Source organism: Ailuropoda melanoleuca, chromosome 2 (genome assembly GCF_002007445.2).
Source record: "Ailuropoda melanoleuca isolate Jingjing chromosome 2, ASM200744v2, whole genome shotgun sequence".
Taxonomy (NCBI): Eukaryota; Metazoa; Chordata; class Mammalia; order Carnivora; family Ursidae; genus Ailuropoda; species Ailuropoda melanoleuca.
The window spans coordinates 129,869,514-129,888,855 of NC_048219.1; the positions used below are offsets into that span (position 1 = coordinate 129,869,514).

The 19,342-nt window shown below is 37.6% G+C and overlaps 1 protein-coding gene across 3 annotated transcripts in view; it reads right to left on the bottom strand.

The window, feature by feature from the left end:
* Positions 1 to 19,342, bottom strand: part of PLA2R1 (phospholipase A2 receptor 1) — a 113,030-nt gene that overhangs the window by 28,419 nt on the left and 65,269 nt on the right. For all 3 annotated transcript variants that reach the window (XM_034654608.1, XM_019809140.2, XM_002928392.4), the window contains exons 12-17: positions 12,255 to 12,457; positions 10,379 to 10,524; positions 5,970 to 6,054; positions 3,623 to 3,755; positions 3,012 to 3,047; positions 2,359 to 2,516 (exon numbers count right to left, since the gene is read on the bottom strand). In XM_034654608.1, the coding sequence (XP_034510499.1) occupies positions 2,359 to 2,516; positions 3,012 to 3,047; positions 3,623 to 3,755; positions 5,970 to 6,054; positions 10,379 to 10,524; positions 12,255 to 12,457 (761 nt within the window). The remainder of the gene's footprint in view (positions 1 to 2,358; positions 2,517 to 3,011; positions 3,048 to 3,622; positions 3,756 to 5,969; positions 6,055 to 10,378; positions 10,525 to 12,254; positions 12,458 to 19,342) is intronic.

Consider the following 19,342-nt stretch of genomic DNA (forward strand, 5'->3'; position numbering starts at 1 on the left):
GATGTGGGACTCGATCCCGGAACGCCGGGATCACGCCCTGAGCCGAAGGCAGACGCTTAACGACTGCGCTACCCAGGCGCCCCCAGCTTTCTTCTTTCTAAATTGATACCCTCTTCCCTTAGCTCCCTTGCCCCTTTTCTGTCTACACATTTTAAACCATCCAGTAAATTTTTTTGGGGGGGGTAGCACAGTGTGGTGTTAGATCAGTTAGCTGCCCACCTATCATACTGACAGGGCATTCTGTATCAACATGGTCTTAGGCTGGATAGCAATTTTGCCATGTAAGACACCACAAGGTTTGTCTGGTTTGATACCACAACTAGATCTAGTCCTCAACTAGTATCATGGCACTAGGTATGACTTCTCAGACAGCTAAACCCATGGGTTTTACTATTTCCTTCTATGGGAGGTATTAACTCCCAACTGCTAATAATTGGGAGAGTGAATTCAGGGAAAGGTGAAGAGAGGAGACTTACAGATATTCCTAGGGGAGCTAAGCTCTGTTGGAAAGATCAAAGAAGCCTTTCATTGCTCATGTCTGAGACATAGCTGGCACCATCTTTTGGAGAGGGATTTTAGAACTTTTTTTGATTTTGATGTAACGAAGACATTGTGCTCTTGTATCCCGCCTGCACTCCTATTCTGCTGCCAGCAGAAGGTTTTTAAATGACTCTGTAAGTCAGATGATGACCTGGGTTCACTTCCAGGTTCCACCACTATGGAAGTGGCTTTACCTCTTTGGAGTTTACGCTTCCTCAACTGTAAAATGTACTATTAGTAGACTTTCCACAGAGAATCTTTGGAAAGATTAAGTGCCATTAAATATTAGTACTTAACACAATGCCTGACACAGTTATAATAAGTATTGGCCAAATATCAGGTCCGTTTGAGAGATGCACTTTGTCATGTCGATGGATGCATTGGTTTTCAGACATTGACCTGTTGTCTTGTTATTGCCACCAGGTGTCTGTTGTCTTGTTAAAGAAATAAATGTATTTTCTGACATCATGTTGATGCTTAACATGGATATGGCTTGAGTGTTCCATTTGTAGGAGAGGAAGGGTGGTAAAAAAATAGTGGACAAACCGATAGTGGGGAATATCTCATTCTTGTTGTTGGTCTATCACTGAGACTCTATGAAACCGTGGGGTTGTCACCTAACCCCTCTATTTTTTAGCTTTTTCCGTCACAACTCAGTAGTAGTCCTGACCTACCTGCACCTTGCAGCCCGTCTATGCATCAAACAGGATTATAGAAATGGAAAAGATCCATGAGCTGTAAGGTAGGAAATTTCTATAACACGCCAAGGATGCTTTGAATAAAGAGCTTCGTTTTAACAATCAACTTACAAACATGTGAAAAGATGATAGCTCAAGAAAGGATTCCTGGTGATCATGAAATAATGTTAAATTATGGAAAAGAAAAAAGCTTTTTTCTTACTTTCAAAGATTTCCTAGGGAAAACTGGGATTAAGTTTCTCCCCTTAGTGTCCCCTTGATAATTTGTACATATTGCTCCCTTTTCTATTATTTCTTACTATTATTTCCAGCTTTTTAAAAACAGACTGTATCTCATTTTTGTGTTCTAGATATTTTTATGTCTTTGACAAATATCACAATGACTGACACATACCTAATGCTCAATCAATGCTTGTTGAAGAAAAAACACTGAATACATACATTCCTTGGCAATCTGTCTCATTATTTAACAGGTTTTGCATGCTCCTTTCCAATTAGCCTAGATCCTCAAAGATTGTCCAAGTCTTTATCTTAAATTGAAATGGAAAACCACTCCTTATCATTTTCTGAATATTGAGTGTAAGTAAAATTCAAAACTTTGAAACAGCCATAAGCACCACCCCCCACACCTTGTCCCTCACATGTGTTTTATTTTCCTCCATGGCATTTATCTATTAATATTTTAATAAAATATTATGTAATGCTATGTACTTATATTGATTACAGTCTTTCTTCTCAAACTAGACTGTAAGCTCCCCGAGGGCAGGAATTTTGGTCTATTTTAATCACTGATAGAGCCCCAGGCCTTAGAAGAGTAGACTCTGAATAAATATGTGTTGAATGATTGGATGAACCTCATTAAAGCAATAAAACTCTACTTACTCATAACTGTTGCTAATAAAGAATGAAGATAAGTGAAATGATTGAGCAACATAGTAAACCTGTGTTTCCATTATTTTCTTTTAATCCTTATAACAAGAAAATCAATTCTCAAAAATCTGTGGCTTTAAATGAAACTTAAATAAATGTCTGAAGTTAAATAAATAAATTTAAAAATCCCCCTAAAGACAGAAGAAGGGGCTAAGCTCTGAATTTCTCATGGTTAATTGTATTCAAATACCGCTCTTATTTTGCTGTGGATAAATTCTTGCTCATGTGCAGAACGAATTGTGAGAAGATCACCACGCAGCCAGGCACAGACAAACTCAAAGGAGGGCCATTCTGCAGCATAGGTATGAAAAAGATACTCTGCATCCTGATAAAAGAGCCAGGGTGCATCTGAAAAACAACAAAACCAAAAAAACAAAAACCAATGCAAATGATGAAAAAGCCATTGACTGATATAAAGCAGACTTAAATAGGATATGCCATGATTGACCCCAAATTTGCAATTCAGTCACTTAGCATTAAAAAAAAAAGTGTGTGTGTGTGTGTGTGTGATACACATAAATATATTTACACATACATTATTAAGTATATAATTTGCTTATTTTCCTTGGTTTATCTCATCTAAGAAAACTTCATTTGTATTGCAAGGTCTGGGATAAATGCATATTTTAAAATCATGTGTCATGAAAACAGTGTTAAGCTGTAATATTAATCTTTAATCATTTAATGACTTTTATTAATTTGACCATTAATTAGTTAACTTGAACAAATTAGTTCTAGATTGACATAAGAAAAGAGAGGCTTGATTGGAGGATTGTAGTAATATAGTAATGGTATACAATGGCACGTAATTAGAAATTCAAGAATTGACGGGATAGTTCTTACCGTACTGGTACCAGGGTGGAATCTTGGGTCTCACATCTGCAAAGTTAAAGCAAACCACCTTGAGTGAACTTTCTTCACAAGTACGCCATCTCTGAATTACCTCAGCTCTAAACATGATATTTTGTACTTTGCTTTTTAAGAGACCATTTAAAAACCAAGTACGTTGTGCTGTTTGAAATATGGTTAGTTCTCCTATTTGAAGAGGAGGCTCAAGAGAGGCCTCTGATTAAAGAAGAAAGGATGTGAACACTTGTCAAGAGCGTATTGTGTGTTAGGAGCTTTCAGTTACTCATTTGACAAGTAATTTTGTTTACTTGTAATGTCCCAGTGACATTTCTTCCAGATTGTACTCGAAAAATACCATATTCCACAACATAGTTGGTTATCCTCATTGGCTATTAACTAAATTAGCGTACTGCCCTGGTGTCACCTTTTCTCATTTCCCTATGAGGCATTCTTTACTAAAATAGTACAGTTTGATTAGTCATGATGGTTGTTGGTACTGTTGTCCGGGATGTTTAAATTTTAGATTTCTGTGAATCCTCACTTGGAAAAGTGCTGTAGATTATTAGAAAGCAAACATATAGTAAAGATCTTATTAATATTTTTACCTCTTGGAATTTTGCATATCCATTCACGTTTGGAACTGCAGTGCAAGGGCAGCAATGTTTTATTTGCCTTATAAACAGCACAATTTCTTGCATCTTCTCCAAAATAAGTATTGTCTAAAAATGAAGAGACAACCTGCAGCAGATGAAGTTCATTATTTCTTAGCGATGATGCCCCACAGAAAGTTTCAAAAGATCAAAAGAGGCATCTCTGTAAATAAATCACAATAGACTTCTGGAGGAAGCTTAAGAAATGTCTGGATAAGATTGCAGTTAAAGGTTGTTCCACATTTGTGAAGAACAAGCTAACCAAACTAGCATTTTTCCTTAAAGACGTTTTTTTTTTTTTTCCTAAAAAGAGGCAAGCTACTCCTTTCTCCAGAGGGAACAAATCAGACACAAGCTTCCTTCTGAATTTGCACTGTTGTCTCACTGGCCACAGCAGCCTGGGCTTGGGGCCCTGGGGCCCTGGGTAAACTTCTGAAAGGCTCTGATCTGTCAGATTAGAGTCTCATCTATGATGTAGATTCTTTTGCATATACACTAAGCTTTTAGTCTTCAATCACTAAATTCTAAGTTATCACTAGCTTTGACTGGGAAACTATCCAATGCTTTCCATGAATGGTCATGTAAGAGGGATATTAAATAAAAATTCGATCTTCTCAATGATTTAATGGCTACCTAACCGAAGAGTGGATGGACCACAGGTAAAACTGGAGTAAAACTTTAGTAAAAAGAGTACGTTTGAAACATTTATACTCTCTTCAAACACGTACACAATCATACAACAACTCATCTTACTTAAAAATATGTAAGCTCAGATTCAGACAATAGTATGAGTTTGAATATTTGTTTTGTCCAGTAGGCAGTGGTCGTGAGGAACTCCATGTACTGCTTCATGGCTTTATCTCATTTATTCTGAACCAAATTTCCAATTCTTCTCTATCACTATTAAGATTGTTTTACTAAAGCAAAAGGAAGCATTCTCAACCTCTACATATCACATTTCATTTTCCAGGTGCCATACTGACATTAATCACCTAACTGTGCCATGTGGTGACTGCAATTTAGGCAGCAGGTGGACCCTGCTAAGTTCCTTCCACTCTCTGGGCCTGTTTCTTTGAAAGCAAAATAGATGGACGGGGCGGGTGATCTCTAAGGTCTCTTCTCACTCTCTGGTCCTGATACCCTTCTCAGAGAGTCACTATGGAGGTGACTGAGGTGGAAATGTTTCGTGTGTGTGCGTGCGTGTGTGTGCATGTGCGTGTGCTTGTGCGTGTGTGTGTTATATGTTTAACTAGCATGTCTTTATTATTTTTGTTTTCCACAAATACTTTTCCACAGATCTTTTCCTTGCCACAAATTTTCTCTAGTGGGGCTAGAGATCATTTTTCTCTATTGACCTTTACTATTTCAAAGTTTGGTTGCTGATCTTTTGCCAACTAGGAGACATTATAACATCATGGCTTTGGAGGCAGACAACCTGTGCACAAACCCTGGCTCTCTTACGCATTATTTTAGGCAAACTATTTAAGCATTCTAATAAATACTGCACTGAATCATTATAAGGGTGAAATGAGATCATGCATCAGTGCATTCAACCCGTGTTTGCAATATAATTCGAGCTCAATAAATAAGAGCTGCATTAAGTGCTCACTGCAGGCTCTTGGTAGCCTATTTCACAGGTGTAACTGAATAAGTTGATTTTGCATGTGCCCTCAGATGGATCTCACTTCAGTCTGGGATACTGCTTCCATTTTCTCCCTATCTTCTTGAGGAAAATATGAGAATCTTCATTGCACCTGAAAAAAATGTAATAGTGAGTTCCTTCTTTCCTTCACAGAGGTTTTTACAAGTATGAGGCTGAAAGAAAAGCAAGGTTTTTTCCAACCGAATAACTTGCTCTGGTTGAGGAGATGGTATTTCTAGGGCTAGTGTTTCTGTCCTTTTAGAGAGAAACCAAAATCGTGATCAGGACAAGGTCCCCCATTCCTATAATTAGGTGCTAAGCTAGAGAGGGAAGGAGGAGTAAAGAAAGCCTAATATTATTTTAAATAATAGCCGCTTCTTTCTCAAATGGGAGATAGTTTGGGGGAGGTTTTTGGAGATTTTGATTGCTTTCCAGGATGAGATCCTACAGCTGGTTTCAGAACTATGTGGCTAGCGAAGGTTTCCCTGGACTTTGCAGAAATAACTCTTATGGCAGCAAGATCTGGTGCAGTTTTTGACCTGGGTCTGAGTCACAGGAAATATGGTCATTATTTGCAGGTTCTCTTGGATGGTTGACCAAGGTGTTCCAGGGCCACCTGTTTTGAATTCATTTCCTTTTCTTCAGTTTGGAAAAACTTACAGGAGTCCCATCAGACCACTCCCAAGAGCCAGCATTCAGTGGGTTTCTTTTATTAAATCCAATCCAGAACTGCCTTTCTTCTGTCCTGTGATGAGAAAAAACAAAAACTTGGCTCTTCCTATTGAATTCACAACATAGTGTAAAAGGTTCAAGAAATATTTTAAAATATTTATGTACACAGGAAACAGCTGATTCTCCTGGCAGGATTGATCAAGTCAACAAACATTTATTGAACATTTCCTACATGTAAAACCTGAGCTATGAGATGAATGTAGAGAAGATTAGCCAGGCTTCCTATTTCTCTTGGCTTGAATGGTATGCTCACTGGTGACATGCAGTTGGGGGAAAAGTTAACCCATATTGAGAACATTGCTTTCTCATGTTCATTAGGAATGGCAACACCTTTCAAGCAGGATAAGAACATAGGAAAGCAAGTTGGTAAGAAATTTTGGAACGTCTTTTCCGTAGAGGAATTTTTACTACTTTACTATGTATTTACCACTTTCCTATGCTTTGATTCGTTGCTTTTGTGTCAAATGTTCATGTGTTCTTTGGAGGTTAATTACCACCCCCCCCTTTAATAAAAGGTACATGGCAGATTTTGTTTTTTGTTTTTTCAGATCCCAACATAGATAATTTTGTAGCAAATCAGTCTGAGGCACAGTAGATTAACTTCACCAGTCACGACTGGGTTAGACTTGGCAAGAATCCCCACAGAGAACCATCTTTTGTCCAATTAGGCAAAGGACAAATACATCAAACCACAGAGTACTCAATAAATCAACCAATAAAGTCTAATTGTACAACGAAGCATCTCACTAAGATAATTTTCTGAGAATAATTTGGGGAATTAAAGATTTAAAAGATTCAGAAGTCATGACAGATGCTTTATTTTCATTAGTGCAGTGAAGCAAGCCTATTCTGCAGCATCTCCTTCTCAGATATGTGAGCTATTGTGCCAGAACAATACAAATGAAAGTAAAGTGTGACTTAAAATCCTTTAGATCATTGCGGCCCGGTTGATGACTGCCATGATTACCACTTACAAGGTCATGAAGGAGGAGGATGCTGCCTTAAGATTAAGCCAGGCACCTTAACATCAATGACCTAGGCTGGGAATTCATATCACTCTCCAGCCTTGAGGACTTTTTATTCCTTTACTTACTGAATTCAGAGTTCTTTATTTTTCCTGAAGTATACTGCCTCTTAGATGGTATTAATTTTCTCTTCATCAATTCCTATAATTGTATAATTTTTAATAATATAATAAATAATAAAATAGAAATTAAAAAGCAGTGCCATAAGAAGGAGGGGCATGTATGCTACTATGAGAACTGATTTATTTGCTATAATCAAGCATGAGATTTTGTTAAACTCCCTGGCAGTCCGGATACAAAGTAATAATATATAGCTTTTCTGATTAAGTGCTAAAGATTAATAATTTGATAGATACTTGTCATTAAATTCCACAAGAAATTTCAAGTGTGAGAACTTACACAAAGAGAAATGACATAATCATAGTTGATCTTACAGCAAATTTGGAAGCAGTTTGCATGTGGTTATTTCATATAGCAAACCTCACTATACCCAAGTATGAAAGGCTGTTTTGCAAGGGGCTAAAATCATGAAGCAAAGTTACAACTTAGAACGATGGACATTATCCCATATCCCTTGGATCTGTGGCCCCACACCAAACTTACAGTCCAATTAATCAGGAAGCTTCTTGAACTTTTCTTCAGTTTCAGAGAATCTGACCCAGCAGCTCTGGTGTGAGACCAGAGGGCTCTGTGTCAAAAGGTGTCCCAAGTGAGTGTGAAAATTGGCCAGATTTGGGGAACACGGTTTAGGTCAGCATTTCCCACAGGGACTAGCAGTTCCATGGGATGTTGGTACGTGTCCTCAAAAAAAGAGGTTTGTGGTGGAAGAAAATGCTTCCTCCTAGAAGCCTTTATAATGCTAATGCATATGGCAAATTTCCAAGTTTGTGCCTTGTTTTGCAAACATATTTGACTCTTTTCCCCCAACAGTACTCTATGAGACTCACATTGGAAGATGTTGTCAAAGGCTCCTACCATGAAGGTCATTTCTGTAGATGTTAGAGATGAATACTTTGATAGATATTATATTAATCTTCTTTTGGACTGTCGTAAAGAAAACTTATGGGAAAGGCCAGGATTTTCCTCAAAAAACAGTTTTGGATTTTCTCTGTAATTCAGGCAAGTGTTTCATTGAGACTCCAGATTTCCAGAGCTTGGAGCAAAGTACCTGGTGTTATATTTGTTTTTATTAAATAAATGTATGGAGCCATGGGGCCATACTGCCTTCTCAGGGGTGGGATTTTTGTCTGTCTTCTCTACTGCATTTTCCAGCGAGCTATACATATAAAAGTACCCCTTCCATAGAATATATTCCAAAAATGTACACTAACTGACAAGAACATTTTAGAGAAAGAGGCCAATGGACGAGAAGACTCACTAAAAGAGAACGTAATGGCTGTCTTTTTTTTTTTTTTTAAAGATTTTATTTATTTATTTGACAGAGAGAGACAGCCAGCGAGAGAGGGAACACGCAGGGGGAGTGGGAGAGGAAGAAGCAGGCTCCTAGCGGAGAAGCCTGATGTGGGGCTCGATCCCAGAATGCTGGGATCACGCCCTGAGCTGAAGGCAGATGCTTAACAACTGTGCCACCCAGGCGCCCAAATGGCTGTCTTCAAATATTCAAAAATAGAGTCGACTTGATCTGTATTGCTCTGGTTTACTAGAAAGTTTATCTTTTTTTTTGGCATTTTACTAATATAATTTTATTTAATCCTTGCAACAATCCTGTGAGATAGCCACTGTTGTTATTTCCATTTTACAAATGAAAAAATGGTGGGCTAAAGAATTGCCCAACACCACAAATCTATCAAATTATAGAGCTGAGACTTGAACACATTCTCTCTGACTTAAGAGCTCATGTTCTTATTAATTATTGAACATTCTTCTTTTCCAAGATTTGTAGAAGAAAGCTTTTCAGGTGTGCCTGATACATGATAGAAAATGTTAACCATTATAAAGAAAAGATACTTCAAATATGGGTCATTAGGAAGGGTTTCATAGAGGAGGTAGATTTGAGCTGGGGTTAAAGGCCAGGTGGCATTTGCAATGCATGTTAAAGCCCATGCAAATCACTGGGGGAAAGATGACCAGTGTGAATACAAGCATCATACTGGCATTGACGTGGAAGGTTGGAGCCAGAATTTCAGTTTGGTTGAAATGAAAAGTGACTGAGGGAAATCATTAGGAGCCAGATTTTGGGTAATAAAGTGGGCCAGTTTGAGGAGAGCTTGGTATATCAGTGTGAGGAGTTTGGACTCCACTGTAGGTTATGGGTAGCCTATGGGGTATTTTTAAGCATAGACACTACACTATCGGAGAATTGTCCTTCAAGAAAAGTGATCTGGCAACATATAAGATGAATTAGAGGAAAAGGAAATTAGAGACAAAGTGGTAGCTTGGCTATTGTCAAATTTGATTTCTGCCAAAACCCAACTGAAAGATGACATTCATATCTATACAGACCAAGGGTATAATCCTGGGAAATGTACCAGTCTCTATTGCAATAGCTGAAACTCCACCCATTTTAGAAAGTTGATCTTTGAAACTAGCCTACAACAATGGAATGGGCTTTCTCCCAAATAAGGAACACTCTGAAAGGAATTGTACAGATGGTAGATGACCACAGGAATAGTGGAAGGAATTTTTGCATTGGGTAAAAGGTAGCATAAGTCTTTTACATTTCTTCAAATTTAAATTAAATTAATTTTCTAACTCCATGTAATTCAACATTCTGAAACTTACAAGATGGATACTGATAAGTGAATGCCTGTTTCCTCAAATGTAAGATTAGGATGTGCATTGGATTTTTTTTTTCAATCAGTGGACTTCTTTTTTTCCTTCAAACAAAATCTTACATGGACTCCTATTCTATACAAAATGAGCAGAAGTGGAGCTGGTGGGAGCTGCACTGGTGAGTCAGTGATGGAACTAGGTCCTCCGCCCACTTGGTCCCCTCCTGGTCTTGGGGTTCCAGGACTCTCGGGATCCTCAGACAACACTTTGAAAATCATGGGGTTAGATAATTTGAGTTTGGCAGAACAGCTCTAAAACTCTGATTTGAAGTACATAGAAAAGATTTCAAATATCAAAACTATTGCCACTTTGTTCTTTGTTTTGTGGAATGAGAACTTGGTGCACTATAAATATAAAACTATATGTATGTATTTTTCTTTCACAGCTAGTGGCTTGTTGGTTTTAGGTTTAAAACAAATACTTGAAATTTTAAACAAATATTTGGGATACTCATCCCTAACACGTCATTATTGGGAAACAAAATTTGATTGTATTTTTTCAAAATTAACAAGTATTTACCTATTGAACTTTGAATGTAAAAGCTCATTCACAAAACTCTCTTCCTCAATATGGGCAAAGCTTGCAAGGTGAGCTCCAAATTCTTCACAAAATGCTTCTGCTTCTCTCCATGTTCTTTTCACCAGGACTTTTTCACTATGAAATACCTGGTTTAGTCGGAGAAAAAAAAGTTAACACTATTATGAATAAGATGAGGCTGTTTAATTCTGGACAAGAAAATAGCAGTAATATAATTGTCATTATTATATATTAAAAGCTTGACCCAGTAGGGAGAAATAACATTTATTGAACTAGAATGTGTCTATTCATTGTAAAACTATCTCATTTTATTCTCACAACAAATTCATGAGGAGGATATAATGAGCTCAGTTTTATAAATAGACTCCTTGAGGACTCTCTTTTTCTTCTTCTAAGTTTCTGTAACTGGCATATACTTGTCCCTTAATAAATGTTTGTTAAGAGATGCAGACAGTCAGGCTAAGAGAGGTTACAAATTTCTGGTCACACAGCTACAGATAGGCAGAGCTAGAATTAGGTCCGGCACTCCTTGCTTCAAGAACCCATGAATTTCTTTTCCACCAGATTGCCTTCTGACAAATTAGAATTGGCTGAAGGATCACGAATCTGGCTGACCCACAGCAGGAAATGAGAAATGAGATCTGGGAGTAGGACAAGTATATTACTAAGATCTTTGGGTCTTAGCTGTGCCTAAATTCTCTGCCGTTTCTCAGGTGTCCTCACAGTAGCAGGAAGACGTCAGTCAAGTGGAGAGTCTACTTCTAACTTTATTTAGAATCAAGGGTGAGCGTCCAAAAACACGGAACTCCAGACCCTGGGCTTCTGTGCCCTCCTTATTTTTAACTGCCTGACATTATGCCAGAGTCTCTAATGCCAGGCAGGCACCCTGAGGCCAGGCTTCACCAGACTCTGATTTGCTGAGAACCAGAATGAATCGCTTTCCCAGTCCTGTGGGCCACAGCACAGCCTTTCCATCTTCTAAATTATATGTCAAAACTCACCTCCTCTGGGAACCTTTTCTTAAATCACTTAAAATTCACCAGTCCCACCACCATGCCCATCAAATACACCATACATCTGTTGACAGGTCTGGGTAATACATAGTAGAAAAAGCACTGGACTGGGGGTCCCAAGACCAGGGATTTATTCCAACTCTGTCAATAAATAATTGTGACCTTGGACAAATCACTTCATCTTGCTGTCTCAGTTTGCTAATTTCTAAGGTTTAATTTATTGCTTTGTGAGGTCACTGTTATCTGATGAATTTAATGTAGGATTGTACATGTGTACATTAAATTGAATGCATTCACAGCGGTTTCATGACAAGGAGATTGTGGGTACTAATTTACATCTAGGATCTAAAGCTGATATGCAAAAACACATTTCTTCACACGTTTTTTTCACACATCTATATATCCCCACACATATATATCAAATGTATGTATTAATTTGTTTGATCCTCAGGTGTCTGGCAAGCTGCAAAAGATATTTTTAGCAGCAGAATGGTATTATTCCATAATAAAGACTTTATTCATTTTCTTACAAACAATATGGAATTGTACCATTTCAATACCCAGTGAGTGTCTGTCTTGTTCATTTGGTAATATGCAGTAAGAACAATATTGACTGGGGCCTTGATATCAATCTTCAAGAAGAGGTCTTCAGTATCACCAGGGATATGTCAGTCTTTTGACTTAAAATTATTTTGTCATATAACTGAAAGGATAGAGACAGTCAACAAATATTAAGTACCTGTTGTGTGCCAGGCACTGTTCTGGAGTAAGGGAATTTGGGATAAATGGACAAAACCAAAATAATGTTTTTTCCACTGAGAATGCCTAGGTGCCCTTGGCATCACCTTGAAGCAGCTGGCCAAACCAGGCTCTGATTCCCAGTCCAAGTAGCAGGGGTGAAAAGGCCATCTCTCTTCCTGCTCTGTTTTCTCCTGTTTTCCCACTGGTTGCTTACACAGGGACATTGCCTTAAAGCGTTTGCAGTCCTTCACTTCCCAGGGACCAGGTGGACTCCTTCCTCGCATGACAACACAGCCACCACTATAGCCTAAAAGCAGAAAACAACACTATTTAGCGCCAGAATGACTAGAACATTTTGTTCTTAGAAGACAGATCTTTAGAGTGCTGCACAACTGACATCACATAATGAAGCACCCACATAAGAACAATAATGAAGAAAAAGAATGCTTTCTTAATCAGACTACCTCATTTCTCTTCCTTTCACCTTTGGAGAAAAGAATAGAAGATGGAAAAGTGAGGGAAGAGAGCCTGTGGAGACTGGAATTTGGACATTTGGAGCTCAGATGGGAAATGATAAGAAACTAGGCACTGTTCAACCTGGGACTGAAATATCCCCAATATTCAATCAAATCCCCAATATTTCAATCAAATGCCAACATTCCTCTACTTTCAATTTGTGAGCTTTCTTTCTTAACTGTGCAGTGAAAAATTTAGCCCACCATTTACTGAGCACTTACTCTGTATACCGTGCTTTGAAACCCCATTGTGAAAAATCAACAATGAAAAATGCATAGTGCTTATCCTCTGAGAAATAGATTTGACAGGGAAGACACATAAATGATGGATTCAAGGCAGATTGCAAGGTACATAACAGAAAGCCAAACTGTAAACCATGGGAGAGTGGAGAGAATGAGATAAATTCTGTTTGGGGTGACACTCCGGAGGCAGGAATAAAGGCAGACATTAAGGAAAGGGCAAAGACCATCTAGTTCTGGATGAAGCTCTGTTCTTTTGTGTATGTTTGAACATATTGGAAATGAACCATATTTTTCCATAGAAACAATTTCTATGTTAAGATGCTCGTTTGTCATCAAATCTATACGACTCATAGGACAGCTAAAAAATACACCTCAAATTTCAGTGAATAGTAGAAAACAATCCCATTCCAAAAATAGAATACAAATTGAGTAAGAATGAACCTTTGTTCTTAAAGCCGCGGTGACCGTTCATTTATCTAAATCAAATTCAACAACAAAAACTGCGCGTCTACATCTACATACCAGGCCAGTCTACATATTAGCTGCTAGAGCTAGAAGGACAAAACAAAATAAAACAAACAAAACCCAACTCTTATTTTAGTGTGAGGCACAGACACAAACAATTAGTTTCATTGAACATAATGTGTGATGTGCTATACTAAAGGAGAATTCAGATTTCTGTGGGAAATTCCAGAAGGGGTGATGGAGTCTGCCTCAGGATGCAGGAAGTGACATTTAACAGAATTTTGAAGGATGAAAAGGAGAAGAGTTTTCAAGGGGTGCTGGCAAAAAAAGCAGGCAATTATAGATGAAACATCTGAAGACTCTGACGACTCTGGACCTAAAGGCACTTTTAAAAATATAGTCATTTGGTACTAAATAGTTGTCTTGCTTAATTTCCTTCACAAGGAATGGCTTCAGTTTTTGTTTGGTTTTTTTTTTTTTTTAAATACAGAGCAACTGGCTTTATCCTTGTCAACAATGGGTGGTTATTTTATGCTCATAGAAAAACTAAAGCAAGGGGGAGTGAGAAGAAAGAAGATAGAGGAAGACATACAAACAGCCTCTCCTAAAGTGATGGAAGAGTTTGTGGAAAAAGAGGAAGAATAAGGGGGCTAAAGAACCAGTGTTTGTGTCTTCAACAATCCTGAGTTCACACCCCACGTTAGACATCAGGCATCATGGCCATCCACAAGAAGGTCACAGTCCTGTTTCTGTGTGCATGCTGATGTGTCAAAGAGACACACAAAGGGAAAGTGACCAGTAGTAAACAAGAAAACATGACTAGTGTGACTTGTATAGAAGAAAAGGAAGTTAAGATAGGGCGTTGTTGGTCCATACAAAAACCATCAGTCAGGCCACTGGCCAGAAAGCTAGTTAGTGTTAAAGCTGAATGAATGATTGAGGGCCATGTAAAGGGGACAGATTATAGCATGTGACTGCAAACTGCCAGGAATGGAGCTTTGCAATCCTGTTCAGTGTAATTTTGGAATGCACCTCAGGATGTAGCTGGTCATGAACAATGGAGGAGATGCTGCATACTCGGTGTGATGAGATTCTAATGAAATTGAACTGTGGGAATCCATATGGAAGCCCCAGATGCAATATGCTAATAGAGTGGCTCTAGTTGAAAGAGCAGGGTGAACATGCACTCCCTCTCGATGCCTCCATCCTTCCTTCCCCAGCAGCCTTTGACTTGGAGCCTGAAGTCTGGAGTTCTAGTTTCAGCACAAATATTTAGTAACTGAAAACTCAAACAGGTTAATTAATCACAAAAAACTTTGCCTGAAACGTGGGGGTAACAATTCCTTTTCTTCTCACTGGTTCTCATGAAGATCAAATAGAATAATGTATTTAAAAACACTCTGAAAGAGAGGAAGGGTGAAAATCACCCCTAAGATGTTGCTTCTATTCTTATTTTGACTTTTCATTACAAAAGCTGGGATTTTGTGGCAAGGAGTTCTGCCTGCGTGTTCAAAGAATTTTTAAAAAGCTCGAATCAGCAAGTTTAAAATGTAATATACTTTTTTTTTGGTTGGTCTTGCATTTTGTCTTACTTTTTCACATCAGACAATGATTAAATAGCTCTGGTTTTAGATACTATAGATACTCAACTCATCTTCATTAGTGGAGAAGGAGATGTTTGTGAAGTGCTATGAAGATGAAAAGTGCTGTAGGAGTGTTATTGGTATTCTAAAGTGGTTAACTTAATGGAACATTTGACCCAAATTTTAGAGTCTCAGCCCCAAAGAAGCAGTAAAGTGGTGTAATAAAGGGAGACTGGGCTAAGGGAGATATAAACCGAATTTATAATCTTATATTGTGGGTAATGCTTGCAAAAGCCAAATAACAAAGGTAGGGTGTGGGAAAGAGAGAAGGGGGTTTTTCTCCCCGAGAAATTGTTCTCAAATTCAATAACTCATTTCCCATTGGAGAAGAAAAATTATCGTCCTATTCCTCAGTGGTGAATCTCATATTTAAACTGATTCTCTCTACCTGCCTTACCCTCCCTCTATCCCCCTTCACTCTCTCCATCAAACATGAATGGGATGGCTTGAGGTCAATTAAGACATTCCAATTCACTATTCCAGTCCTTTCCATTTGGCAAAGCTATCTAACCATGTAAATTGAACTGAGCTGGGAAAGCCTCCATCTTTCACCTCTCTGGTCAAATACCTGAAAGTAGACCAATGAAATCTATTTGTGGCCTCGGGGTAGGAGGGAACTGTAGCTGGGTCTTCAGAGCCTCTAGACAATTATTTTACTTGAGTCTGTCTAGTTATTTTCCCATCCTGCATTAACCCTTTCACATCCTTACTTCTTAGGCCCTGTGCCCTACCCACAATCCTTCTCTGTCCTTTTTACCTTCTTCAGGCAGAGAAGTGACGCTATGGGGGTAGATTCCGTGGAATGTTAAATATCTGCCTGATACTGGGTTAGGCATTTTATATGGTCTTTTCTTTATTCAATGTCAAAAATTCTGAGATGGATATTAGCATCTATAGTTTGCTAATGGAGAAATTGAGGTACATGGTGAGGGTTTGATGCAGAATTTGAAAACGGATTTAACTCAATCTACCATGACACAATGTCAAGGTACAGAGTAGGCAGGCATACAATAACTAGATGTTGAATGATTAAATCTTCCCCTCAAATTATGTTCCTCCATTTCCGTGGAGCTCCCTCTTATTCTCCCAGTCACATTTCTTTTCTGTGTGTGCCCACAGCATTTCCTTAAACTTCTACGATCCCATTTTTACCTTGTATGACAGTTGCTTACATGATTATAAAAAGATATGGAAATTTCCAAAATTTCCAAAGAGTGCTCAGAAATGAGAATAAGTTTGTCCTCATTTATGTGGTGGTTCATTTCAGAACTCGGGGAAGCCTTAAACTGGATCCGCCTATCTGGCTTCTCCTTGCTATGTGGAGCCACTTTCAAGAAAAACAGACCTGATTTACTCTCCCGGGATCCCAATTTCCCTGTCATTGGCAGAAGACTTCTATTGACTTGGGACGACTGGGGTAAATGCTCTAGAGTTATCCCGAATGAAAGAAACACACCTTCTCTGCAGTGGCACATAGATCTAAAAACAAAACTTTTGTCACAGAGCCTAAGTGACAAAATAGTGATCTTAAAGTGTTTCTCCTTCTTTATACAGACAACTATGAAACTGTAATGTAACTTGGAAAAGATTTTTGAGTGTCTTAACAAGAATGGAGGCACTTTTTTCTTTCACTGTAGAACAGCTTCCATTTATATTGAATATTTAAGTACAAACTACATTTTAATTTCTAATGCATTAGCATCCCTAAATAAGAAAGGCACCATTTTCCCCTTTAAATAGTTGCTAATTAGTATGGATCAAAACTGGTTTTCCTGTTTTACTTGAATAGTTATTTCTCTTAAAATGCTAAGTGCCACAGTCTCTTTGCTATTGTTGTTTTAGTAAAATAGCAGGAAACTCTCTCTTTATAAAAAATATCCCAGATATGAAGCTATGAAGAAACTTAATGAATCAATGGATCTAGGCATTGATCATTAGTGGCTGCTAACATTGCAAAAAGTGAGAAAAGTGAACATTATGTGCCTTCAGATAGAATACACAACGTATGAAATGGTTTTCTAAAAGAAAAGAAAAGAAAGTCTGAGTTATATAATGCCTCTGATTCTAAGAAATAAAAATGTCAATTTTATGGAAAATGAAGAGGATAGAGTAACACATTAAACAACATATAGGGATTCAATAACAAAATCCAGACTGTAGGAAGCTACAGGACAAATAACCCATTTGTGTCAACAAATAAAATTTTTTAAAAATGGCAGGGGGTAAGGAAGAAGGAAACATAGAGATTAAAATAGACTTTAAGAGATCTATCAACCAATTGCAATGTATGAATCTTTTTTGGATCCTGATTCAAACAAACTGTAAAAGCCATTATATGACATTTATGAATAATTTAGAAATTTCAGCATTCGCTTAAGATTTATGTTACGAAGTTATAGTTAATTACTTTTAGTTGTGATAATTGTCTTATATTCACGTTTTTAAAAAATAAGTCTTTATCTTTTAGGGATAATATTGAAACATTTGTGGATGAAACAATGTGATGTCTGTGCTTTTCTATGACAAAATATGGGAAGTGGGGGAAGTGGGTGAGGGTACTGATGAAACAAGACAGACCATGAGTTCATAATGGATGACACAGGTGATGGGTATATGGTGGGTCATTACACTATTTGGGGAACATAATACAAAGTTGAAAAAAGTGGCACAACTGCGACTCCACTGTAGATGGAATATTTTGATGATATGACATAAGGACAGAGTCTTGGCTAAGTTTATAAAAAACAGTAGGCTTCCTGTTCAGGGGTCAATTTATATAGTGAGTTTGGGCTGGATTAAGATTCTGACATGAGGACCAAGCAAATGGATACTTTCATGACAGGCAGGGAAAAAAATGTGATTTAGATGGTGTTTCTGCAAACTGCAATTTAAAAGAAAAAATGAAACACAGAGGCTTTTATATTGCTATTTCTTCAAAAAAAGATTTGCATTTTCATCTTATTCAGAGACAATTTACTCAATGTCAGTCAGCACGAGCAGCCAAACTGAGCATCATGACATTATTTTTGCTTCAGGGAGAACAGGAAAAGAGTAGTGCCACTCAAATAAATTATAGCAGAAACTTATGAATGACAAGGAGCTCTGCTTCAGTTCCAGATTTTAGACATCCAAATATGCCCCAAGGAAGGTAACGTTAAAAACTAAGATTTTGTCTATTCAAAATGTGTTAATTTATTTTGACAGGTATAGACATTCCTAACAAAATTCCTAAGTATATTAGAAATGAAACCTGAGCTTTTTTTTTTTTTCAGTAATAGTGTGACACGGAACTTTACTATTCTCTGCATTTTAATAATATTCATAGATTTGTAGAATGAGGAGGTTGTTTATTGACTGAATTATGATGTTTCTTGTTTAGAGCTATGCAAAGTCACCAGTTTCTATACACATTTCCTAAACCAATGCTTATACACAAAAAATGCAATTTGTCTTAACTTCACCTTGCAGGCATCTTTAAAAAGTATGGTTTTTAAAAAAATAATAAACTATATATTTTAGAGCATTTTGAATTCATAGCAAAATTGAGTGGAAAGTACAGACTTCCCTTATACTTCTTGCCCAAATACATAAAACCTTTCTCGCTATTGACATCCTATACCATAATGGTGCATTTGTTAAAACTTTTAGTTACACATCATTACCACCCAAAATCCATGATTTACATTAGGTTTCATTCTTGGCGTTGTGCATTTTATGGTTTGGATGAATGTATAATTACATATAGCCACCATTGTAGTACCATATAGAATAATTTCATTGTCCCCCTCTGTGTTCTGCCTATTTATCTCTACCTTCCCCTAGCCCCTGCAAACCACTTTTTACTACTAATCTTTTTACTGTCTCATAGTTTTGCCTTTTCCAGAATGTCATGTGGTTGGAATCATGTAGTATGTAGATTTTTCAATAGGCCTTTTGCACTTAGTAATATGCATTTAAGTTTCATTAAATGTCTTTTAATGGCTTGATAGCTCATTTCTTCTTTTTTTATTTTTTATTTTTTTTATTATTTTTTACATAATTTTTGTTTTGTTATATTAGTCACCATACAGCACATTCCCAGTTTTTGATGCAATGTTCCATGATTAATTATTTGCATATAACACCTAGTGCTCCATGCAATACGTGCCCTCCTTAATACCCATCACCAGCCTATCCCAATCCCCCACCCCCTCCCCTCTGAAGCCCTCAGTTTGTTTCCCAGAGTCCACAGTCTCTCATGGTTCATTCCCCCTTCTGTTTACCCCCCCTTCATTCTTCCCTTCCTTCTCCTACTGATCTTCCTATTTCTTATGTTCCATAAATGAG